The 27,504-nt window shown below is 41.1% G+C and overlaps 1 protein-coding gene and 1 pseudogene across 1 annotated transcript in view; one reads left to right on the top strand and one right to left on the bottom strand.

Moving 5' to 3' along the window:
* LOC126173998 (FGGY carbohydrate kinase domain-containing protein) overlaps positions 1 to 27,504 on the bottom strand; it is a 125,066-nt gene that overhangs the window by 71,754 nt on the left and 25,808 nt on the right. Inside the window, exons 3-4 of the mRNA XM_049921000.1 lie at positions 12,110 to 12,221; positions 6,920 to 7,160 (exon numbers count right to left, since the gene is read on the bottom strand). Coding sequence (XP_049776957.1) covers positions 6,920 to 7,160; positions 12,110 to 12,221 — 353 coding nt within the window. The remainder of the gene's footprint in view (positions 1 to 6,919; positions 7,161 to 12,109; positions 12,222 to 27,504) is intronic.
* On the top strand, positions 10,065 to 10,181 carry LOC126098796 (5S ribosomal RNA; annotated as a pseudogene).

The following is a 27,504-nucleotide window of genomic DNA, read 5'->3' as shown; positions in this document are numbered from 1 at the left end:
CCATCCTGGATTTTCCATTGTTTGAACTTCAACTAAGGATATTTTGGACGACAACTGAGATATCAATGACCATGTTGAGGCATACAAGTCAGCTTCTTAGTTCACTCCAAATGACATATAAATATTGTAAACTGGCCCACATAGTTAGATGTTGAAGTATGTACCACGCATTTAATTAGTAGCTCTTGGCCACCGATGGTGGACTGAGCAGCACCTGGCTATATTAGCATTAGCACAAACTGTATCAAGGTCAGTAGTTTCCTGATCATCAATGCAGTAATCCAGCCAAACACTTCTAAGAACTTTAAAAAAATTTTAAGTGGTTCATGAAAGGGATAACGAATATTCGGCAGCACCTGAGTTCAGTATGAGTGCTTATGAAATTTACAGGGTGCAAAGCACACACTGGAATAACAACTTCCAACTTTCCAGACTTCATGCGACTTTCAGAGATCTCATATCTGACTTCACTTCACTTTGGGAGCCATTCAGACTTACTTCACTTTGGGAGCAATTCAGACTTTACTTCTTTCACTTCAGTTGCATTAGATGTCTTTACATCTGGAATATTGCTTTTCATTTCTTTCTACGGTATTAAGAATGATTTTGAGTTGTGAAATTTATATAACCACACACAATTACTGATTTATATGTATAATCTCATGTTCGAACTTTGATTATGTTGAAAGGTATCACAAACATTTATTTATCTTCAGTAACTGCCTATCTAGATTGCTTTTTGCCGCTATGGCTACTTCTATACATATAACAGACGAAGAAACTTTTGTGAAGTTATTATCATTGTTCCAGTGAAAATTACACTACTGGCCATTAAAATTGCTACACCATGAAGATGACATGCTACAGACGGGAAATTTAACTGACAAGAAGAAGGTGCTGTGATATGCAAATGATTAGCTTTTCAGAGTATTCACACAAGGTTGGCGTCGGTGATGACACCTACAATGTGCTGACATGAGGAAAGTTTCCAACCGATTTCTCACACACAAACAGCAGTTGACCGGTGTTGACTGGTGAAACATTGTTGTGATGCCTCGTGTAAGGAGCAGAAATGCATACCATCACGTTTCCGACTTTGATAAAGGTCAGATTGTAGCCTATCACAATTGCGGTTTATCATATCGCGACATTGCTGCTTGCATTGGTTGAGATCCAATGACTGTTAGCAGAATATGGAGTCGGTTGGTTCAGGAGGGTAATACGGAATGCCGTGCTGGATCCCAATGGCCTCGTATCACTAGCAGTCAAGATGACAGGCATCTTATCGGCATGGCTGTAATGGATTGTGCAGCCATGTCTCGATCCTTGAGTCAACAGATGGGGACGTTTGCAAGACAACAACCATCTGCACGAACAGTTCAACAACGTTTGCAGCAGCATGGACTATCAGCTCGGAGACCACGGCTGCAGTTACCCTTGACGCTGCATCACAGACAGGAGCGCCTGCGATAATGTACTCAACAATGAACCTGGGTGCACAAATGGCAAAATGTCATTTTTTCGGATGAATCCAGGTTCTGTGTACATCGCCATACTGGCGTATCACCCAGCATGATGGTATGGGGTGCCATTGGTTACACGTCTCGGTTACCTCTTGTTCGCACTGATGGCACTTTGAACAGTGGACGTTACATTTCAGATGTGTTATGACGCGTGGATCTACCCTTCATTCGATCCCTGCAAAACCCTACATTTCAGCAGGATAATGCACAACCGCATGTTGCAGGTCATGTACGGGCCTTTCTGGATACAGAAAATGTTCGATTGCTGCCCTGGTCAGCACATTCTCCAGATCTCTCACCAATTGAAAACGTCTGGTCAATGGTGGCCAAGGAACTGGCTCATCACACTACGCCAGTCACTACTTTCGATGAACTGTGGTATCGTGTTGAAGCTGCATGGGCAGCTGTACCTGTACATGCCATCCAAGCTCTGTTTGACTCAATGCCCAGGCGTACAAAGGCCATTATTATGGCCAGAGGTGGTTGTTCTGGGTACTGATTTCTCAGGGTCTATGCACCCAAATTGTGTGAAAATGTAATCACATGTCAGTTCTAGTATGAGATATTTGTCCAATGAATACCCGTTTATCATCTGCATTTCTTCTTGGTGTAGCAATTTTAATGGCCAGTACTGTATTTATAAATCACACTATTCCTTACAAACTTATATTAACTTTTAATACCTGACAAAAAATTTGGAGTTTGCATGGGTGTGAGGTCACCCCTAAACTCAGATGAAAAAATGCCCACACATCATTATTTAATAGTTGCACAAGCACTAAAAGAAGTGTCTTAACCTGATTTTTGGGAAGAAATGATTGGGTGTTTACTACTGATAACTCTAGTCACTGTTGGCTAATTACATGAGGTAACCTACTTTGCAGTTGATGTGCTTTTACAAGTATATTCGCAGTTCCAATATTTCATTCTTACAGTGTTCACTTGTCTTTGTGTCAACATATTAATGGTTTGCATAATTTCTTCACAGTGATAGTGTCAAAATGGTGGGCAGTAGCATGGACTTATGCAGCCTTTCTTCCTCATGATGTGGCATACACCTCATCACTTTAATTTTTCCGAGTCATCGTATCATTTTCCGCCTCCAAGTAAGTACCTACTACAGTCCTTTCATGGGTTGCTTAGCTACAGTTTTAGCACATTATCTAGTTCTTACATGACAATGGGGTACATGCAAAATGTGAAAGCACTGTGACAAATGTAGAGTTGAACTTTTATGAAAATAAAACCTGCTTTGATACACACAGGAAGGATGGGCATATTGAAAGTCAATGCAAATGGCCGTGTCTTCACCGTTAATGCCTTTTATATTGTTAAGCTTGTACATTGAATGACCAACCTCATAGTCTTCCTTTAATTCACTGACATTTGGCCTGTGCATGGCACGAACCCTATGCTAAAATTAAAAGACATTGTGCAGCTCCATCACTTTCCAAGTCCTCTTACATCCTGCAGCATTATAGCCTAACATAATGTGACACTTCATAACACTAAAATCTCATTTCTGAAGCATCTCACAGACTTCAAAGTCCTGCTATCATATATAACACTATTTGTTTATACAAAGATGGCAACTTTTCCCATGTACTTTCTTCTGTTTGACAGTTGACACCTATTCTGTTATATGAATCTCACCTTTGTTACACTAGTGTGTTAAACTTAGTAATTTTCTTGTCTTGTTAAGAGCTAACACTATGACACACAAAAATAGTCTATTGTTGCAGCATATACTTAACTTGATAAATAGCAGTGCAGTTACACAAAAATAAGAAACAGGCAATGATGTGTAACTTGCAGATACTGAGGCAGCAGCAGCTTTCATGTTAATTTAACTGCGTTCATTTTCACAGAAGTTTGGGGAGGGGGGTTATGGAATCAAAGTTCTAATTATCACTTCAAAAATAAAGCTATGTAATTAATTTTTTGTATGTTTACACGAACGTGTCTCCAGTTCTGGTACACAATAAAATCCTCATGCCAAGTTACCATAACATGCTACTAGAGGAGCCATAACAAAATGATACAGCCCTTCAGTCAAGTCGAGTATGATGTGGTAATTTGTTTCCTGAATTTACATGTGAACATTTTAGGTTAGGTTTTACCATGACTGTTATTAACGTCAAATAAAACAACAAGTTTACTGTTACCAGACACTGTTTGTTCATCTCCATGAAGTGTTCAAAGGTTTCAGCCTCCATCATCAGGTGGATTTACATATGTAAGTATGACATGCACGTGTGTGTGTGTGTGTGTGTGTGTGTGTGTGTTTTGGAGGAACTTATGGCACTGTCTAGTGGAGAAACAAAATGCTGTTTCAGTAAGTTTATCTTCAGAAAGTGGTAATTGGATAGCTCTATTGATCAAGTTTCGGAATACTGCCGTTTTGTGGGCTGTGGTGTGACAGGAGGAATTGTAGATTGTAGTATGTGTTGTCGTAGGCTTGCAATAAATATCACACTGATGTCTGTTGTTCTTTAGTCTAAGGTACGGTCTACTATAGGAGCAGATCATTATTCAAACTCAACAAAATGCTCTTCAGAATTCTCAAAGAAGCAAACACCTTCAATAACAAGAGAACACACAGCAGAATTCACAGATGTCAAAAACATTAAGTTCCTGGTGGAACCACAAAACCTTTATTCCACTATGCCAGCAGGTGCCACACCACAGATAATTAATGCCAACCTACAAAAGCACAAGAAAGATCCCTTCAACTTACATTACTGAACTAATGGACCTGCTACAATTCACACTTACACACAACTATTTCAATTTTAATAATAAAATCTGCAAACAAATACATGGCCTGGCAATGGGCTCAGACCTTTCCACATTGTTAGCTAAAATATTTACAAGGAATTTAGAAGACAAAATCCTGAATTCCAATCACCACCTCCTCAAAAACATCATATACTACTATAGCTATGTAGATGATAACACTATTTTAATTAATGGCACAAAAGATGAACAACCCTCATGGAAACATAAAATTATATTATGAGAAGGAAAGTTGCTACTCATCATATAGCAGAGATGGTGAGTCGCAGATAGGCACAACAAAAAGACACTCACAATTATAGCTTTCAGCCATTAAGACCTTCATCAACAATACACACAAAGTGCAGTCTCAGGCAACTGAAACCATACTCAGTTGTCACAAGGATCAAAGTAGAGAATAACATGTGACTGTATGATGTGAAATTAGTGGGTGTGAACTGGGATAGAACGGAGAAAGTATGGGAGGTGGGGAGGGGTTTGTAGGTTGAGATACAAGATCATGTAGCACTGGAAAGGTGTGGTAGTTAACACACAAAAATACGAGAAATGACACAGGGAAAGTGATCAGTCTGAAAGTATAGGATTAATTATATCAGCAGGAGTAATATGGAACATAAGATGCTGCACCAACAATCAGCGTGGTCTTGTAGCTGTCTGCTGTGCACAGCCGAGTTGGATGATACAGTGTGGCTCATAAGTAGAACATGCAGTGCAGTTTGTAAGGCGACAAGAGAAACACAGGAAAGATGAGAAAGAAGGATAGCCATTGAGTATAGTGATGCAAAAGAAAATAGTAACAAAGTAAAAGAGCACTGGGTCAGACAAAAATCAAACAATGGAAAATCCATGATGGAATGTAACAATATTATGAGAAGGAAAGTTGCTACTCACCATATAGCAGAAAGGCTGACTCGCCGATAAGCATAACAAAAAGACTCTCACAATTATAGTCTTTGGCCATTAAGGTCTTCATCAATAATAGACAGACACAAACACACATACACAGTCTGTTTCAACAGTTAAGACTGTCATGTTCTGATCTTCAAAAAACTTGTTATATGTCCTGTTCATTGTGACTAACACACTTGCCATGTTGACATTATAGTGGTTAGTATGTAGCACATTCCACATAGGTTCGTTAACAATGAAAACAGGTTTGTCACAAATAAAAACAACAGTTATAAAGCACCTTGTGTAACTAGTGGTGTCCACACACATAACAGTCCACTGATACTTGTTACATTTGAAACTGCATAACAGTGCACATTTTTGCCTATGTTTAAATTTACATGACAAATTAAATATGTCATTGAGCAACATATTTAGAAGTACACACTTCAACTTACAGTGTGAGTAAACAACTCCAAATAACAAAACAACTGAAATGGTAGACCACCTCTTTGTGTGAAGAACTGGGAATTGCAAGAGAAGTGTAGCCCCTGATGGTCAAACACCAGCTTAATGCAACCAAGTAATAGTGGGAAAAGTGAAAATCTGTCATGGATCAGTTTTCAACCTCTTGCATGACAACAAAGATCACAGATCACTGGTTTCTGTGACTACTCGCACACATTCAAAATGCATGTCGAATGGCAGTCAGAGTCAGTGAAAATACTGCAACTGTGGCAGGCTAACTGAGATGACTTCTTCAGCCACCTAATCATAAAGCTAAAGTTCTGTGCCCATCACTGTGATCCCAAGACAGAAAAAATGAAGAGCCACCACTCACTGGGCAAGGTGGTGCTGTTTGTGTTTAAGTACAGCCATGGTGTGCTGATAACAGATTACTCTCATAAGGGGCATCCCACTGCACGAGTATCCTGCTGAAACCTCCTGACAATGTTGATGATGGGCTATCAAGACAAAGCATCACAGGGGCTGATTTTGGGTTGTTTGGGGGAAGAGACCAAACAGCAAGGTCATCGGTCTCATCGAATTAGGGAAGGCTGGGGAAGGAAGTCGGCCATGCCCTTTCAAAGGAACCATCCCAAAATTTGCCTGGAGCGATTTAGGGGAATCACGGAAAACCTAAATCAGGATGGCCGGATGCGGGATTGAACTGTCATCCTCCCGAATGCGAGTCCAGTGTGCTACCACTGCGCCACCTCGCTCGGTGATGACAATACTCCAGCACATTCTGCTGCCTCCTCTTACCCTCCGCCACTGCCTCCTTTCCACAAATTCTCATGACATAGCACCTGAGGACTTCCTCCTCTTTCCTCAGATGAAAATATTGTGTAATATGTTCATGGTCTCTGCCATAACATTCATGATTGGGAAAAATGTATCACATTTAAAGTTGAAGGACTAACACCATCACCAAGTTCCAGGGCTGCAGTTTGATTTTTTTAGGTGATAATTAAAATTTTACAAGCACTCTTCAAATGACTGTATGCTGTTGATACAGCATACAGAATTAGTTTCCTAGCCACTACTGCTCTTTGTTAATGTACACCATAACTCATTTTTTGGAAAGTTCTTCCTCAAGAACCAAGGAACAGGGACAAAAAAAATCCATATCCCAATTTTTAAAGGTAAATTTTGTGTAATAATTTTACTTTTTTTTATCTCTCTCCAGTTGTTTGTTTTTGCATTATTACCGAGATTCTGAATCTGTTGCTTTCCAAGTTAGGAAGTCAGGTAAGTCAAAGAAATATCCTGCCTTATCCCAACACTGACTCTTTAAATTTTTCTTGAGCCAGAGAAGTTTCGGTGTCTCCATTTCCAACGATATTTTTCCACCAACATAATTTAAGACTGGGTTCTTCAGACTGTTTATTAAATCTGCTTCTTCAATTGCACGATGATCCATCCACAAAATAATATTCTGTTCATTATTGCCTGAAATAAAACAACAAAAATTCCTGTATGCACAATGAACAAAGAGAAATATTATCCTAGTTTTATTGCGACAATATACAGGGTGAGTCCATGATGATGTAACAAATTTTCAGGGATGATGGGGAAGGGTAAATGTATTGATTTGAGGTAAGGGATCCTGGTCCAGAAGCAACCATTTTGAAAGTTATAAGCAAAAATTGTTCCCATACCTCCAACAGTAAAATATGTGATACTCCCGTTGTTAAGATTGTTGGGTAAGCAACTTTCAGAGGTGGACCAAAACAAGGAAAAAAGTCTAATGAGCATGTACTCTAAAATTCACACCTTAAGAGCTATGAGTGTATGTTCACCTTTGCTACTGTGAAATACATCTCTTCTACTAAACAAGTGCTCATAGGTCTCAAGGTATGAATTTTACAGCCCGTGCTTACTGGACATTTTTCTCTTGTTTTCTGAAAGTTGCTCACCATACAATCTCAGCAACAACAGTACCAGTACACATATTCAGGTGTCAGAGGTATCAGAATGATTTTCCGCTATAAGTTTCAACATTATAATTACCGGACCAGTGTCCCTCACTTCAAATTCATACATTTGCCCTTCTCATTCATCCCTGAAAGGTTGTAACATCATCACAGAATCACCCTGTATACCGAAGTATTATTTTATAATTATTTTATTCACAATAGATTTGAAACTCCAGTGATGTTTTATGGAATTTATATTAAAGAAACAACCAACCACTGTCTCCTACAGCTTTACAAACTAAAACATTTTGGATGAAGCCCAAAATAATTTTGTATCACAGTAATTAAAAGAAAATAATAATGGTTGCAGATATTTATTCAATATCAATTCTGTAGATTTACAACTGCCACAACATCATTTTCTTTCAATTGAATGAATATAAAAAATTTAAATTTTAGTTGTTGATAACAATATAACTAAAAATGATAGCACAACTTAAGTAATACAAAAAATTATTTATGAGAAAATGTGAAAATAAAGCAGACAATAAAACTCAATGGTTTTAAAAAGCTGAACTTCAAAATGAAGTTCCTCAGTTTTAGAAAAAGGTGCCTCAATTTAGAAGGTTCTAAAACCTTTATGGTTCATTTATTTTTCTAGAAGCACTTATAAAGCATTCACAGTACTTTGTATATCTTTTCAGAGGAAGGTATAACAAGAGATTATTATTTTTTTTTTTTTTTTTTTTACTGCTATATCAATAGCAGTTTCTTACTTTCAATTTTTTTCCTTTTATTCCCAAAAAATTAATGCAATTTCTGAAAGTTTAGTGTTATTGTTCATTTCTTCACAAGTTTTCATCAAATTGCATTCTTATTCCATAACCCACTGTCTACCACACTGACGACCATTTTCCTTGTTAAATTTCAATGTTCCTCTAACATTAAGGTCAGCTCAACAAAAAAAAAAAAACTGTTGAAGGAATCATACATCACATATCTTGGGAGACATAGGAAAACTGAATTTGTAGGTCACAGTGTGCAGGCGGCAACCTGCCTGAAGGGCTTTGGGGATATTTTATTGTGAACTATGGACTGGAAAATTTTATCTCCCTCCAGCCACAAGTTGTTGTCTGGTGAAGTAACCATGAGAGAATGATCACATTGGATTCTGGTAGATGGGAAAAGGGTGGTGGATCCATAGAGGATCCTCTATCTATGACTATCTCCAACTGAAAAATGCACCTTCTTGCTGCACTTTTCTGATCCACTCTGTGACTTAGCCGAGATGGCCCTTTCAGTCCGTTGGTGGTATGTCCATGTTTCCCTGATGCACGCTTTGTACCCTGAGTATTGACTTATAGTGTGCTTTTACATAAATCATTGCCTGTTATTCATTAAAAAAATACCCTCCTTGTATACCCACACCTTATTCCTACCCTCAGTGCCTGTTCAACAGTTGAAAGTGGTTACATGTGGATTAAAGAAGGAGGAGGAGGAGGAGGAGGAGGAGGAGGAGGAGGAGATTAATGTTTAACATCCCATCAACAATGAGATCATTAGAGATGGAGCACAAGCTCAGATTAGGAAAGGATGGGGAAAGAAATCATCCAGATCCTTTCAAAGGAACCATCCCAGCATTTGCCTGAAGCAATTTAGGGAAATCATGGGAAACCTAAATCAGGAAAGCCGGACATGGGTTTAAACAGTCGTCCTACCGAATGCAAGGCCAATGTGTTAACTACTGTGCCATTTTGCTCAGTCATGAATTAAAGTGAAGAATGTGAAATAAAGAAGGTTTTCACAGTCTGCTAAAGATTTTTGAAAATTTTATACAATGTTAAGAGTAATTAATATTTAAAAAGTATTAATACTATGCAAAAATTTTATAAAGAACAATGGAAAGTTAGATTTTTAGATCCTTTAGATGACAGAGCCATGAGAGATTCCTCAAAATTTTAAAATTTCTCAGCATTTAGGTTACTTGTCATAATTTTTTACCAAATAAAATCATGGTATCATGATAAAAATAACTGTAAAATTTCTGAATACAGCAGTGAGTTTTCTCACATTAGAAATGAGTATCTTACATTGTTTTTCAAAGGACTGTAATTATAATTATTAAAACTGCATCATAGTAATAAATGTGTAAAATAAGTATTAAAAACATTAACAACAATAAGGCTATCAGACACCACAGAAGTAACAGAGTTTTGCAAGATGCAAAAGGGCTATGATTGTACACTTTTGGCTGGATGGCTCCTCCTACAACATTGAAGAACATCTTCATAGAAATCTTTAAAAAAGAAGAGTTAAGTTTAACATCCTGTTAATGATGAGATCATCAGAGATGGAGCATAGGCTTGGATTAAGAAAGGATGGGGAAGGAACTCCGCCATGCCCTTTCAGATTAATTTCAGCATTCACATTAAGTGTCGGCAACGGCCTTGCCGCAGTGGATACACCGGTTCCCGTGCGATCACCAAAGTTAAGCACTGTCGGGCATGGCCGGCACTTGAATGGGTGACCATCCAGCCGCCATGTGCTGTTGCCATTTTTCGGGGTGCACTCAGCCTCGTGATGCCAATTGAGGAGCTACTCGACTGAATAGTAGCGGCTCCAGTCAAAGAAAACCATCATCACGACCAGGAGAGCGGTGTGCTGACCACACGCCCCTCCTATCTGCATCCTCATCTGAGGATGACACGGCGGTTGGATGGTCCCGATGGGCCACTTGTGGCCTGAAGACGGAGTGCTATTCACATTAAGTGATTTCTCTAATTCACAGGAAATCTTAATCTGGATGGTTGGACAGTTCTCCCAAATATGAGTCCTATGTCTAATCACTGCAACAACTCACTTGTTTTAAAAAGTAATGTATTATGTTACACATAACAACAGGGTTATTACAAATGATTGAAGCGATTTCACAGCTCTACAATAACTGTATTATTTGAGATATTTTCACAATGCTTTGCACACACATACAAAAACTCAAAAAGTTTTTTTAGGCATTCACAAATGTTCGATATGTGCCCCTTTAGTGATTCGGCAGACATCAAGCCGATAATCAAGTTCCTCCCACATTCGGTGCAGCATGTCCCCATCAATGAGTTCGAAAGCATCGTTGATGCGAGCTCGCAGTTCTGGCATGTTTCTTGGTAGAGGAGGTTTAAACACTGAATCTTTCACATAACCCCACAGAATAAAATCGCATGGGGTTAAGTTGGGAGAGCGTGGAGGCCATGACATGAATTGCTGATCATGATCTCCACCACGACCGATCCATCGGTTTTCCAATCTCCTGTTTAAGAAATGCCGAACATCGTGATGGAAGTGCAGTGGAGCACCATCCTGTTGAAAGATGAAGTCAGCGCTGTCGGTCTCCAGTTGTGGCATGAGCCAATTTTTCAGCATGTCCAGATACACGTGTCCTGTAATGTTTTTTTCGCAGAACAAAAAGGGGCCGTACACTTTAAACCGTGAGATTGCACAAAACACGTTAACTTTTGGTGAATTGCGAATTTGCTGCACAAGTGCGTGAGGATTCTCTACTGCCCAGATTCGCACATTGTGTCTGTTCACTTCACCATTAAGAAAAAATGTTGCTTCATCACTGAAAACAAGTTTCGCACTGAACGCATCCTCTTCCACGAGCTGTTGCAACCGCGCCGAAAATTTGAAGCGTTTGACTTTGTCATTGGGTGTCAGGGCTTGTAGCAATTGTAAACGGTAAGGCTTCTGCTTTAGCCTTTTCCATAAGATTTTCCAAACCGTCGGCTGTGGTACGTTTAGCTCCCTGCTTGCTTTATTCATCGACTTCTGCGGGCTACGCGTGAAACTTGCCTGCACGCGTTCAACCGTTTCTTCGCTCACTGCAGGCTGACCCGTTGATTTCCCCTTACAGAGGCATCCAGAATCTTTAAACTGCGCATACAATCGCCGAATGGAGTTAGCAGTTGGTGGATCTTTGTTGAACTTCGTCCTGAAGTGTCGTTGCACTGTTATGACTGACTGATGTGAGTGCATTTCAAGCACGACATACGCTTTCTCGGCTCCTGTCGCCATTTTGTCTCACTGTGCTCTCGAGCGCTCTGGCAGCAGAAACCTGAAATGCGGCTTCAGCCGAACAAAACTTTATGAGTTTTTCTACGTATCTGTAGTGTGTCATGACCATATGTCAATGAATGGAGCTACAGTGAATTTATGAAATCGCTTCAATCATTTGTAATAGCCCTGTAGTATTATCACTGTAACACTGTTTTATAATTTAAAGTCATTGCACTATATTTCGCTTAAATAAAATGCACATTCTTGACTCCTTTCCATATGTAGAACTCCATTCCACAGGATCTACAAAATATGACTGACTTAATGTAAAAAAGAAATTCCAAAATTTTGAGAGGTCATTCATGTTTTGCATGAGAATGTAGATTTAGCACAACAGTATTCAACAGTTAATTTTCTCAAATAAATAAATACCTGTTGGGCTTACTGAAAGTGGATTTCCTGTTTTGTCAAGGACAACTAAAGAACATGTAGCATCAAATCCAATTCCTTTAACAGCTGCTGGTTCTATGTCTTGTGTGACAGCCTGAAAAATACAGGTGATAAATTCTCACAGTTACATTCATGGTGGGAGCAAGAGAGTCTTAATGCTAGAACACAAATATATATTATGTTAAAAAGGAAAAACTATAGCATTAAATAGAAACAATTCTAAAATGTCAAATAGTGGCAAAGTGTGGAAAGAATTTCACATTGACTACACAAACAAGTGTTTCATAAATCTAAATGATGAAATGAAATATATTTGGGTATTTGGTGATATACCACATATTGTGAAACTTTTGAGAAATCACTTTTTGGATGATAGTCTTTCATTAGGCAACAGAAAAGCAATAACAGAATGTGCAGTTGAGCAGCTATCATTGGAAGATAAAGGGGAACTAAAACCGTACCCTAAACTTACTGCTCTTCATCTGACAGTTTCCGGAAGAGAGTGACAGCACGTTTACCTTGCTTGCCAACTCTTTTACAACACTGTATCAGAGGCAATTTCTTTTGAAATGCCTGAATAAAAGGACATGGCAGAATTCTTCATGTTGGTAAATGATACTTTTGATATTATGAATTCGAGGGTACCTATCATCAAACAACAAATTTTAAGTGCTTTTGGATTGTGTATGGAGAGACAAGAGGAAGTTCTTCAAAGATTCTACTCCATCTGTGAAAAAATTAGATCAGGAAATCATAAAACTTTACTTCCTATTCAAAAGCGATTATTCGTCTTGATACAGTAACTGCTGGGTTGTTTTTCTGATTTAAAACATGGCTACAATGTGAAGTATATATTGACCTCAAGGTTCAACTGAGGCTGCCTTGAAAACTTATTTTCCCAGACAAGAGAAACTGGCAAGGTGTAGGACCATCCCTTGCCAGTGGAATTCAAAAGCTATTTGCATATCTTAGTTATGAACAAAAGTATTGCAGACATCCAGATACGCAGTTCTTCACCAACTGCAGTGGAAGCTGATACAAACTGTCTGACTTCCAAGTTGTTAACAGGACTTGTGCTGGACACTGTGGAAGTGTTATCAATGACAGAAGGTGAGCAACAAATGAGGAACATTACAATAGATGATTTTATTGTTTCACATTTAACAGAGGCTTCAGAGTGTTCTCTAGAAGGTCTCCACTACATCGTTGGTATATTGCTTCCAAATGCGTGTCCATAGACAAATCATTTGGTCATCCTGATGGAAAGATAAAGAAGTGTCAAAAGATCCCACAAGTTGAGGGTGGATCGAGAAACTGTTTGTGGTGGTTTAATCGACCCTTCAGATGAGTGGTGTGAGCTTGTTAAGCAGTTTAGAGGTGATATTTTTAAATTTTTAGGACGGCAGTCCACTTAAAGATGCCAATGTGATTAAAAACCCAGTGAGACTTTTAATTGGGAAGTTTAAAACTATTTCTCAAGAGCTCATCACAATGCATGCTAAAACCAGAACCTTCATCCAGATAAGGTGCATCAGCACATCAGCAAAGGCACAGAGGGCTAAACAGCAGTGGCAGAAAGCAGAATACAGATAGAGAGCTTCTATACCAGATTGGATTAAGGTATTCAAACTCTTCTTAAAATTAACGAAAGTGAGCCAATTAACCCTGTAGCTTCTGTATCATCATGTGTAGTAAAGTGTCAAGTAACTGGACTGACAGCATTTGCTTACTATTTAATATCTGCATGAAAAGTGTGCTACACACTACTGCCGACTGTGACACACAATATCTGTTTAGTAAATTGAAAGCTTTTGTGATTACTGTGTTTCCAGTACAACTGAAAATTGTACAGTATATAAAAACAGACTGAAGGATGCCAGGTTGGAAGTTACCTAATAGAAAATATTGAATAACAGAATGTAGAGGCAGGGGGAGCCACATATCTAGTTTTACTTTAGTCATTACCGAAAAGACAATATAAGAGTTTCATAGTCATACTAAGTAGTAACATTAAGTTCTTGTGCAGACAAGCTAGTATCAAACCCATAACTCATAATAATGCCCTTCTGTCTTAGTAAATTAATGTTAGTTTAAGGGGAATAGTGCCATAAACGAACATGAGAATACTTCTCGTGCTTCTAATAGTGACATCATGCGGAAGCACCCAGTCACTGGTGAATGCGTTGCTCAAACCTTCTATGTAGTAACCTCAGTGGCTCCAGTCCTGGGCCACTGAGTGGGAGGTGAATCTCTCTGCCATGAAAAAGGACAAGGTAGTTCAGATACTCAGGAGAGTAATGAATGTATATCACTTAGGTGAACAGCAGTTGTTGGGAGCTGATCTGTAGTAGGCCATGAGTAGGCCATTCATAAGACTGATCCAAAAGGCACCTGTCGCAAGTCCAATCTCACAATGGTATATAGGGTCCAGCAGTGGCAATGCTGAAAGTGATGCTGAACCATATGCTAGACTCCCATAATCATGATGGGACAGGATGAGAGCTGCATAAAGTTGCAAAAGTGAAGAGCAATTTGCACCCCAGGTGGTGTTACTGAGGCAGCGAAGCATCTTATGGTGCAACTGGCCCATTTTCTCATGCTGGCAAAGCTGGGGAAGCTATGTCAACCAGGCATTGAAAATCGGTCCAAAAAAGCAGGAAGATTCCACCGCAAAAATGGTTGTTGAGGAAGAGTTCTGGTTCGACAACAGAAGGGCATGATCTGTCTTGGTGGCCAAAAACAGGAAGCCACATATAAGAGCCCAGCCCAGGGCTGTGTCTTTCATATGGCACCCTGCAATTGGTGTTTAGCAACACCCACAGTGGAGAAGCAATAGTAAATGCAGAAAGTGTCAGCACGAGGAAGGTGACACAGAACACTCCACTGCTGCAGCTAGGTCACTGATACAAACTAGAAAAAGGAGCACAATCAACATAGAGCCTGGTGGAGCCCCATTCTCTTTTATGCATGGTACTGAGGGAAGCACAAACTTGAACCGAGAAAATATGATGTGACAAGAAGTTCTGAGCAAAAATTGAGTGATAATGCCACGTGCTGTCATAAACCTTTTGCAAAGTGAAGAAGACAGCAATAAGGTATTGACACAAGGCAAAAGCAGACCAGATAGCAGACTCCAGAAGATTCCACAAGAATTTCCTTCATCTGGGAGGTCTTTTTTTATCCCTCTCCTTAGATGATTTCAAAGTTTGTGACAGCTTGTCTGCCCTTGTTTCATGGACAGGCAAGGAACACAAAGCCCTCTGATCAGTAATCTGAAGCTCCTTCAGTCATCCACTGTTAGCAGTGGAGTGGTCTTGGTAAAAACTGTCCTGGGACAGACCCAGAGACTCAAGGTACTAACAAAAAATGGTTCAAATGGTTCTGAGCACTATGGGACTTAACTGCTGAGGTCATCAATCCCCTAGAACTTAGAACTACTTAAACCTAACTAACCTAAGGACATCACACACATCCATGCCCGAGGCAGGATTCGAACCTGCGACCGTAGCGGTCGCGCGGCTCCAGACTGAAGCGCCTAGAACCGCTCGGCCACTCCAGCCGGCAAGGTACTAACACAGATGACAGCTCACCCCATGTTCGAGAAACTTGCAAAGAGCATTAGTCAGTCTAATTGGGTGCTCACTTGGGGCATTAAATGGCTCCAGGTGATGTGTAGTGAAAGGTAAATAAATTTGATCCACCCATTGTTTAAGGACACAAAATGTGGGCTGATAATTCTCTTGAGCATAATGCAGATCAAAATGTTCAGCAACAGTATCTGGGTCAGTGTAGACAACACCATTCAGGGAGACACTGGTACACCGGTGGAGGATTGGCATCCATAGAGGCATTGGACATTTTCCCAAACCTTTGTAGGAAGGGTACGCAGTCCAAAGCTAGTGAGATACAATTTCCATGATTCTTTTTCTATCATTTTATGAAATGGAGGTCCTGGGCATGTAACCATTTAAAGGCAATGAGGTGCTCCATCAGTAGATGTTGCTTATGACACTGGAGATCCCACTTGCAATCTCTAATGGCCATGGTGATTTCTGAAGTGCACCAAGGTACTGTCTTCGAATGGCGGAATCACGAGGAATAGAGGAATGCTAAGTATGCTGCCAATAGAATGGCTTTGACTGTGTTCTGGACATATGAATCGATATCTCCACATGGTGGGGTGTTAAGGGGGTGACAGAGGAAAGGGGCTCCCAGTCAGCATTGTTAAGTGTCTCTATGGGTCGATGCCTAGGTGAGTGATGCTATCGCACAGGTCATCATGGAATCTCCAGTGTATGGAGGAGTGAAGGCCAGGATTGCAAATGGAAAGATCAATGACCTAATGACATCCATATGCCATACTGAAGTGTGTGGGGGTGCTTGCATTCAAGAGACGGAGATTGAGATCTGAGAGCAAAGATTTGATAGCTGTACTGCAGCCAATGGTTATAGTTCCACCCCTAAAGGGTACTGGGTACTGAAGTCATCCAAAATGAGGAAGGGCTGAGGGAGCCGAGAAATCAGTACAGAAAATACGTTCTGAGACATTTCACCATTGGGAGAGATGTACAAATTACAAATGGTAAAATTCAAAGATGTCCTCACACAAACAGCCACAGCCTCCAAAGACATATCAAGTAGCACATGTTCACTGTAGACAGAGTTCAGAATTTATATGCAAACTCCACCCAACACTCTATCGTAGTCAGCCTGATTAAAATATAGGGGTCTGCAATGGTGGGAACCAGGTTTTCTGGATGGCAATACAGAAAACGGGGGAAATTTATGAGGCATCATAGCATACACAGGTGGTGAAGAAAACCTCTTGTTCCATTGGAGAATCATTCTATTGGTATCTTGTTGGGGTGTGAAGGAACCTAAGAGGCAGGTGATGCCCCAGAGTGTCCTGCTGCCACCAGTTGCAAGGAGAAAGCATCAATGCACATCAGTTCTGAAAAAGGTTACAATAAGGGATACAGTGTCAGAGGGGCCACCAGGAACTCTGCAACAGGTACAGAGTCAGAACATGTGGGTTCCAGTGACATTGGGGACCACAAGAATTTCCTTCATCTGGGAGGTCTTTTTTTATCCCTCTCCTTAGATGATTTCAAAGTTTGTGACAGCTTGTCTGCCCTTGTTTCATGGACAGGCAAGGAACACAAAGCCCTCTGATCAGTAATCTGAAGCTCCTTCAGCCAATAGCTGTTACCTGGTTGCAGATCAGCAGAATCCTGGGAGGGGAGTGCCCCAAGTGACCCCTTCATGGTGAGAGACACCACAGGATGGTGATGTTTCTCTGGCTGCTGGTTGAGGATTGACATTCCCGATGGGTGAGGAGTCAATACTCCCAAAGTGGGTGTGTAGGAAACAGTGGTAGGGTGGGCTCCAACAACCAGGGCAGCAATTGTAATGAAGCATACACAAGGACTGGATGTAGAATGCACAAAGGGTGAGGGTATACTATCACTCGAGAAAATGATGCAAATGATCATATTTCTTCTTGGCCACCAGAGACATGAGAGTCAGTCAATAATCTTGTATTTTCTCTTCTCTTTGGTACACAGTACTTTATGATGAATGTGGGGAATGGTGCACTCTGCAGTTGAAACAGGCAGAGTGAGGGGCACAAAGAGCGTTTGTGTGCAACTGAAGTCCACAGTCACTAAAGGCAGTGGTGGCGCTACAGTTCAAAGAAATGTGCCCAAATCTCATGCATCTGTAGCATTGTATGGGAGGTGGAATGTAAGGTTTCACATTGCACTGATACACCATCGCCTCGACCTTGTCCGCCCCTGATAGCCGAGTAGTCAGCGCGACGGAATGTCATCCCTAACAGTCCGGGTTCCATTCCCAGCTGGGTCAGAGATTTTCTTTGCTCAGGGACTGGGTGTTGTGTTGCCCTTATCCTCATCATTTCATCCCCATCAACACCCAAGTTGCCGAAGTGGCGTCAACTTGAAAGACTTCACCAGGCGAATGGTCTATCTGACAGAAGGCCCAAGCCACATGTTATTTCCATTTTACCTCAACATTTTCAGGCAATGAGCTCCTCATAGACCAAGATTAAGGCCTGAGTATCATCCATATTGTTCTTTGTCCTTTCTGGAAACAGTGGGCAAAATACACACCCCATTTCTACATACTGGCATGTAGCTCACCGTCAGTTTGTAAAAGGAGGTTGTGGTGGAAGATTATACCCTGCACCATATGGTATGTGTTATGGAAGGGGTGGGGGGAGTGAATGGGTGATAATTACAGGAATGTCACACAGCATGTCATAGGTGAGCAGCACCCAAAACTGAGCAGGGGATGCTGTTCTAATCACAACTGAACCTCCTTTGATTTTGGAAAACATTGCTACTTCCCCAAAACTGTTCCTAAGGCATCCAACAAAGAATAAAGATTAATGGTTTTGTGGCCAAAAATGAATCCCTGTCAATTCTAGAGCAAACTAAGTAATGTGGAGAGTATTTCTCCCCTTGCTACTTCACCCTACATTCTTCCACATCACAGCCAAATAAGGTAACATTATGGCATCATCTCTTTCCACATTATAGTAACCCTTTCCCCCAGAAGAGACTGCTGAGACCATGCGACCACCAGAAACAGAAAATCTGAGCCACTTCATTTGTAGGTCATCTGTCTCAGTGCCAACCACTCCAAACAGGAGCTCTTCCCTATAGGTGCCCCTCAGCCACAACAATGGCTATGAGGTCTGGCAATTGCTGCTCAGAGTCCTCGTACCCCAGACATGATGGGCATATAATCCTTGGCATATAAGGGGAGTTTCCACTGCAGGAAACAATAGTGAAATCCCTGCATGGTCAGGGAGCTACCACTGTGCAGATACTTGACACCCCCTCCCCCTCCATTTGGGGTGGCTACCATGTTGGGTTTTGTGTGTATTAATTTTGTCAGGAGGGAATGATGCAAAGAGAGAAAGGCACAAAAGTTGTAATTTAGATCATGCTGGGCAACCTTTCACTCATGATACACACACACTTCCGTAAAATTTGGAAGAGGAACAGTAGGTCAAACCCAACAATGGGGACCATGTGGTGAAGGATGGAAAGTTGTATGAAGCGACAGAAGAGAAAAAGAAGGATTATCCAAAATCATAAACCAAATCCAAGCATGGTTGGCACGATGAAGATCATTAAATAGAAAGTCAGAGGAGAAAAGGAATAGTATAAGGATAGACTTGCAGAACAGAAGGTGAAGTAGCACTGCAAGGGCTAGAGACCCATTTTGGTGAAGCATATACTCACAAAAGGGATGTAAGCCCCCTGGTGAACTTAACTACTGAGGAAGAGCCATACTATCATGGCTTACTCAGACAAAATTTGACACAGAAAATTTATGAAGTAGGCTGCTATTTTCAAACGAGCTGCTCAGTTTTTATCTCATACTGTTAACTTCATGCATGCAATGTTTTTCAAGACTTGAGATTTTATTTACACATTCAAAAACAGAGGAGGGGAGATGGTCAAAGTTACTGTCAACAACAATATCATTAAGACAAAGATAAAGTTGATACTGAACTAGAATGGCGAAGTAATTTAGTTAACAGTGTTTCAAAGGAATTTCATTTGGATTAGTGGAAATAAAACTAAAAAAACGATCTGTTTCCAAAGGGAAATGCTTTATACAGCATTTGAGACTCAAATTACAAGTTTTTACGTCTATATCCTTGACTAGCATTTTTCTCATTCTTGCTGAGGATTTTTAGAGGGCACTCAACAGTAAGAACTTAGTCAAGCACATTGCTAGATATTATGTTTACCCCATTGATGCCATCATAAGAACTTCTGGTCACACTGAAACCACAAATCACCAACAATACTTCCAATTTCCCATTCCGTCATTACATAGACTGGTAGCCTGTGGACAGTGCATCTGCAATGACAAGCAGTCCCTCTCTGAACTTTCTGAGAGCCAAGTAAAAGTCGTTGTAGATAGACATTACTCTTTTTTGCTTTATCTCCGCACTACCCAAGGGCTAGACTTACTAGTTAGCTACAGATCACAACTCTATCACTGAAAACTGAAGGAAGATTAGGTTTAATGTCTCGTCAACATCGAGACCATTAGAAATGGAGCACAGGGCCTATGCTTGTCAAGGAAGAGGAAGGAATCAGTCATACCTTTTCAGAGGAACCATCCCGGCATTTGCCTGCAGCAATTTAGGGAAATTGTGGGAAACATAAATCTGGACGGCCGGACATGGGTTCGAACCATCATTCTCACAAATGCAAGTCCAGTGTGCTAAACAAAATCTGGAACAACTAAACTCCATTGTCGACAAGGGCTTTAACTATTTCTCAAGATATCCTAAAACAGAGCACCACCCTCATCTTATCCCAGTGAAATACCCAGGTTGTATGACTTGTCCACAATCCTTCCACCACTTCCTAAACCAGCCATAACTTGTACTGCACCAGTCACAATCATTACCTCCTATGAAAGCAACCTAGTTACCTATGAACTTTGCTGCAACAGCTACACAGTGTTCTACTAAGGCTTGGACACAGAATAATGATCTTGCCTGATGAATGGCCACCATCAAACTGTGACCAAAGGCCCAAGTAAATTAACAATTTGTGGAGCATGCTGCTTACTGTAATGGTGATGATTTCAACAGCTGCTTCACAACTGGTGTCATTGGATTCTCTGCCACGTCAGCTTTTCTGGCCAGAGCATGTGGGGCAACACATCTTTCTTTGCCAAAACCCTCCACCCACCCAGAGCACCAACACTGCCAGCATGTCCTCCCCCTGAAGCTACACCCTCTACTGTTTCCACTCTCTCACACACTTATATCTTCTATCCCCTTTATTTCCTTCACACACTATATATCCTCAGCATTCCCCTTATACTATTTTCCGATTATTCCTCCTAGTGTCGTCCTACTCTGCAACCCTGTGTAGGTGCCAGACATGCATGCATGTTGCACATTGGTACATTCTTCCCTATCCCACTTACCTTCAATTAAGCCTTCACTTCTTGTGCGTGTCAATGCCACATATACCAACAAGATCATTACCCACAAAATCGTGCTGCAACATGTTCTCTCTCTCTCTCTCTCTCTCTCTCTCTCTCTCTCTCTCTCTCTCTCTGAAACCTGCAATGGTCTCTACAAATCACTCACATTTGAATCTTTGAAGGACTTAGTGCCAGCCCCTGATAACTGAGCAGTATTCTGCATTTCAAAATAGAAATGACTATATTTGATGTTGGTCTGATGACTGGCACAGGTGCATCAGTGGCTTGGTCTCTTGTATTTGTAATATGATCTGCCCATTCATGAATTCTACCCTAGTGTTCAGAAACATCAAGTTGGATTAACAGTCCCCTTTGCCTTGACAGACATCCATTTCTACTGCTTCCTGACAGGCACTGCTCAGTCTGACAAATATACCCACGACATTATGTAGTCACCAGAGAGCAAGTTATATACCATTTCTAACTGAGCACTGTCTACTAGAACAGAGAATGAGAGATGAGAATGATTCTACAGTAGGGTTGAAGTGCATGTCCAGAAGGTAATTTTCTCCTCATGACAAAAGGTAGCTCAGCCCCTCAGAGGAGCAATAAATGATATGTGAGATGATGCAATAAGGAGTATCATGATGCAGATATCAGGAGATACCACGTAGAGTGAGGTAACTGAAGGCACATGCACTGTTGATATTGCTAATTGGTCAGAAGTAGTGCAGTTGTACTTGTCTTTAATCACAATAGCTGGGGTTGGGTTGTTTTGGGGAAGGAGACCAGACAGCGAGGTCATCGGTCTCATCAGATTAGGGAAGGACGGGGAAGGAATTCGGCCGTGCCCTTTGAAAGGAACCATCCCGGCATTTGCCTGGAGCGATTTAGGGAAATCATGGAAAACCTAAATCAGGATGGCCGGACGCGGGATTGAACCGTCGTCCTCCCGAATGCGAGTCCAGTGTCTAACCACTGCGCTACCTCACTCGGTCACAATAGCTAACACTCCCCTCTGCCTCTCTCTCACCTCATGGAAATCCTCTCTGTAACTGCCTAACACAGAGGTCTTAGGAACACTGGCACACGCTTCCTGGAGACAAAGGTGTGAGGACCTTACATGCTTGTTCTTTCACATGCATCCCTAACCAATTTATAGTACATTTATGATGGCAGGCCATCGTAGTCTCTTCTTCTCTTTCCAAAGCTGTCAAATGAGATGGAAAATTGGTGGAAGTGGAACTTTACCTGTAGTACTCTCTGGTATTCTCATAAAGGTATCTACTATCATGTCGTACAGAAAGTTCACAGAAGATAATGCACACATAGTGTGACAGCTTCAAATCTCTTCTTTTCGCTTATTACCATCATTGCTTGTGTAATTTTCTTTGATGCAGAGGACAGTGAAGCTGCATAATGGGTGCACTTCTTTTCTTTTGTTCATCTATTAGTTGGAAAAAAGCACAAATTTTAATAACATCAACCGCTATCTGTTGCCATTACTCGTTCTGATCGAAGTTGCTTTTATGTTTATATATAGTAGGCCCTATACTTTTGCAGCTGTATATGCAAACAGAGCTGTTCCTAAATATTGTCACATGATACCAACATCAGCTTTGACAGAAATCAGCTTCATTTTTGAGTGCAGCATATGGTCTTAAATGTGTTTTCCCTTCAGGGTTCAATATACAAGCCTACCCTCAATTTTTTGAATGTTCTATTCCTTAACAAAGATTGAAGATTTTCCATTCTAAATTGAATGGTTCCAAGAACAATTGATGCAGAATTGGAAAAGTGAGTATTTGGTTTGTGTGCAAGCAAAATGCATTTGCCACATGTAATCTGGCCTTTACACATCATGATGATGTGGCTTATTTGTTAGCACTTAAAGTAATGCAAAAGTTGTGCCTTACAAAATTTAAACAGATGTCTTTCCAGTGGCTTTCCAGAACATGTTTTCAATCTTGATTTTGTATCAATTGCCTAAACAAAGGCATTCAATGCTCAGTGTTAACAGAAAACATACTTGTTCTCATTACTAAAAATAAAAATTGTTTAGGTAGCAATTTATGAGCATAATCAATCCAGCATCATGAAAACTGAAAGTTTTGTTGTGGAACGTTTCCACCAATTTTTGTAAATTCTGTAGCCTAGCCTAATGCTGTTACATAATCATCATTTTCATAATTTTCTTTGGGTATTTGTCCCACTTCAATGCGGGGTTGGCCTTGTTACTATGGATTTGGTGATGTTAGTGTCAGAGGGTGGCCGGGTGCCCTTTCTGTCACCACCCCGTACCCCCTGGGACAGAATTAGTGTACTCCAGCTGTCTGTGTCTAGTGCAAGCCATGAGATAGTGCGAAAGTTTTCAAATGTCTGCGAGTCGTGTAACTGAGGCGTGATGTGGGGGCCAGTTCAGTATTCACCTAGTGGGATGTGGAAAACTGCCTAAAAACCACATCCAGGCTAGCCGCCACACCAGCCCTCGTCATTAATTCACCAGGCAGATTCGATCCAGGGCCGCTGCACCTGCCCAAGTCCAGGAAGCAGCGCATTAGTGCCCTCGGCTAACCTGGAGGGTTAATGCTGTTACATAATACAATGATATTATTAATATTTCAACTTGTGTAAATACAAAGCAAGTTTAGGTATATATGAAGGTATCGAACTCTGATTTTTTTCTGCCTTTCACTTCTAGTCTCACTTCAAAACATTAGAGTTAGAAGCAAATGGACTTTATACCTCTCAGCAAATTGTTAAACATTAGTGTGACAGATCTTTCAAATGAAAGTTTATCAAAGATTGCCACCTAACTTGCCATCATTTCTTTTTTTTTCCTTTTTTTTCTTTTTTCCCCTTTTCTCATCATACATGAAACTAATTTTCATTCATTTCCACCATCATTCCACAAATAAATTAATCGTTCTTACTGTTGGGCAGTAACCAACATTGCCTCCAACATTAAGTTTTGTAAAATGAAGTACAGTTTAGAAAAGAGAAGTCTGTGATTGGTAATTAGGGATGCACTGCACTGTGTTGAAAAAAGGAGGAATTATTCATATATTAAATACAGATAAGAACCAGAATACTAACTACAAGCATTTATTTTTCATAAAGGCTGTTAAAGCCACCAAAGTTCTTTTTGTAATAACAATCAAGATGACAGAGAACCGAAACTGAGGGAAGTAAAGTAAAAGCAGAATGCTGAACTCCATTTTCAAAAGTTCGTTTACAATGGAAAATCCAGGAGTATTACCCTAGTTTAATTCCTGCACCACTGGAAAAATGGGTGGCATAGATATTAGTTGCAGTGGTGTTGACAAACAGTGGGATTGCTACAACTGAACAAAGCTTCAGGATTCAATGGAATATCTACCAGTTTCTACACTGAATTTGTGGGCAAGTTATTCCCTCTTTTAATCATACTGGTCTTGTGAGGATCATACTGACAAATAACTACAATAATAGGACAAAAAATACTCATAACACCAGCAGAAGTAATGTTCACCAAAAATAGTTAAAATAAAAAAGTTCTAGTGGTTATGATAATATATCAACTAATTTTATTAAAACTGTGACTCTGATTGATTGATTAATTGAAAGAGGTTATGGGACCAAACAGCAAGGTTATCAGTCCCGCAATTCTGAAGTTAGTCACTGAAGAAATACGGTCCACTAAAAGTGGACAGAACCAGTCAGGGGAGTCAAATTATAAAATAAGGAAGAGTAAACACACACAGTAAAAGGCATAAAAGATGAACTAAATCTAAAAACTGAAAGAAGGGGGCGGTGTTTCTGTGGGGGAGTGGTCATGGGGTCCCAGACCGAGAAGACCAGGAAAGAGGTCCCAACCACAGCCACCCTGCCCCTGCTCCAAGACTAAAGTAGAACCTTATATCTGAAATAAAAACCACTTTCAAGGAGGAAACAGAGGATCTGTTCAATCATCCATGAATCGTCTGCTAATTTTAAATTTAAGGAATCGGGAGGACTATACTTAGCATGAAGAGCCAAAAGGAGGGGACATTCCACCAATATGTGGGATACCACCAGTCTGGCTCCACAACCGCAGGAGGAAACAATGAGTGAGCCTGGTATGACCCATGCATATATAGCATAAAACAAAATCATTGTCAGTAGTTTCTTGTACTGGGCCCATGTTTACAAATTTACCAATTTTGGTCATTTCACAAATAACTATACCAAGAGAGCGCCAAACTGTAATAGACACCTTGATTGTGTGTAGTTTATTATTATGAGGAGCAGTGCACCAAATGTCATTCCATTTGACATAGATCCACATATCTGCAGCTGGAATCGTGAAAGGGAATGGTTGGTAAGTATCTGCTCCTCTAGCCAAATGGTCAGCCAGCCCATTCCCTGTGATGCCCACATGACTTGGGACCCAGAGAAAGACAACTGAACAGGTGGCACTGTCAAGGGCAGAGAGAATATCATGAATAGCAGAGACCAATGGGTGGCGAGAGTAGTGTTGGTTGATAGCCAGCAGGCTCTTCATTGAAACTGAACCAATTAAAACATTGTGGAGGGAGGTCTGAGAAACAAAAAGGAGGGTTCTGTGAATGGCTAGAAGCTCTGCTGTGAACACCCTACATGATCCCAGCAATAAATGGTGTTGTAAGTCAGTAGGAGACATGAAAGCATATCCCACCTTATCAACTGTCTTAGAAACATCAGTGTAAAAGATGATAGCACCCTGGAATCCTGAAAGGATGGCACATACAAGACACTGGAAAACCATAGGGGTGACAGAGATCTTAGGACCCTGGAATAGATCGGTCCTAATCTGTGAACTAGGTACCATCCAGGGGGGTGGGGGGTGGGGGGTGGGGGGGTATGGGAGGAAAGACATGGGGTGCATTCCAGTGCGTAGAGATGGAGATCCCGACAGAGGGAAGTGAGACTCATGCCAACTGGCAATCCCACCTCTAGGCTGGTGTCAGGAGGGAGACATCCCCCGTTGGCAAAGAGTGCAGGGTACACGGGATGGTCAGGGAATTGGTGAATGGCGATTGCATAAGAAACCAGGAGTTGGCTCCGTCGTATGTGTAGAAGGGGAATCCCCTCTTCTGTTATGAGACTATCAATAGGACTAGTGTAAAAGGGACTAATAGCCAGATGCACCCCACAGTGGTGAACAGGGTCAAGCAGTTTCAAAGTGGAAGCAGCTCTCATAATCTAATCTGGACAATACCACAACATGGTGAACATGGAAAAGACTGGTGTGGTCTACACCCCAAATGAGTGGGCCAGGAGGCAGAGAGCATTAAGCTTCTGCATACATGTAGTCTTTAGGGGGCGAATGGGGGCAGCCAGGTCAGCTTGTTATCAAAAATAAGGTCCAAGAAATGAGACTGTGCTACAACATTGAGGAGCTGGTTGCCTAAATAAAGTTCTGGATTGGGGTGTACTGTGGGTTGACAATAAAAATGCATAAACGGCATTTTGGAGGGGGAAAACTGGAAGCCATGGGAGTTATCTGATGTAGAGACCCATTGGATGGCACCTTGGAGCCGGCGCTCAGCAGATGCTACTGAGTGCAAGCTGCACCAGATGCAAAAATTGTCAACTTACAATGCCGTGGTAACCAGGGGCCCAACATAGGTCACAAGCCCATTGATGGCAATGAGGAAGAGTGTGACACTTAGCACAGAACCCTGTGGGATACCGTTCTCCTGAATCTGAGGGACACTGAGTGAAGTGCCAACTTGAACTCAGAATAGCCAGTGAGATAAAGACTCAGAAGGGGACCATAGAAGTCCCATTCAAAGAGGGTAACTAAAATGTGATGGCACCAAGCCATGTCATATGCCTTATGTAGGTGACGGTGGTGAGTAAAAGCCTGTCAGGTGGCTGTTTCCAATGTAAGTAAATTGTCATTTGGAGATCATCCTGCCCAGAAGCCACACCGATACGGGGACAAAAGGCCCCGAGATTTGAGTACCCAACATAATCTGAAGCTAACCATCCTCTCGAGCAGTTTACAAAGTACATTTGTCATACTAATTGGGCAGTAGTTGTCGAGAGACAATGGGTTCTTCCTGGGATTAAGAAAGTGGATAACTATAAAGTCTCACCATTGTGATGGAAAAGCACCAGTGAGCCAAATGTGGTTGAAGACCCTGAGGAGATGTTGCATCTGGGGAACATCACCTGGTTGTGAATGGAATCTGGACCTGGGGGCCGTGTCTCGTGAAGAGGTAAGAGTCTGCAAGAATTGCCATTGAGTGAAGGGTTCATTATAGGGCTCAGCGTGGTGTGGTATGAAACAGAGGTAGGTCCGTTCAACTCTGTGTTTCTGCCAGAGAAAGGTAGCAGGATAGAGAGAGGTTGCCAGTGTCGAAAAGTGCATCGCAAGGTTTTCTGCGAGG

The sequence above is a fragment of the Schistocerca cancellata genome, chromosome 1 (assembly GCF_023864275.1).
Source record: "Schistocerca cancellata isolate TAMUIC-IGC-003103 chromosome 1, iqSchCanc2.1, whole genome shotgun sequence".
NCBI classification, from domain to species: domain Eukaryota; kingdom Metazoa; phylum Arthropoda; class Insecta; order Orthoptera; family Acrididae; genus Schistocerca; species Schistocerca cancellata.
The sequence above is the reverse complement of the archived record's forward strand: the minus strand, read 5'-3'. Positions and strand labels throughout refer to the sequence as shown.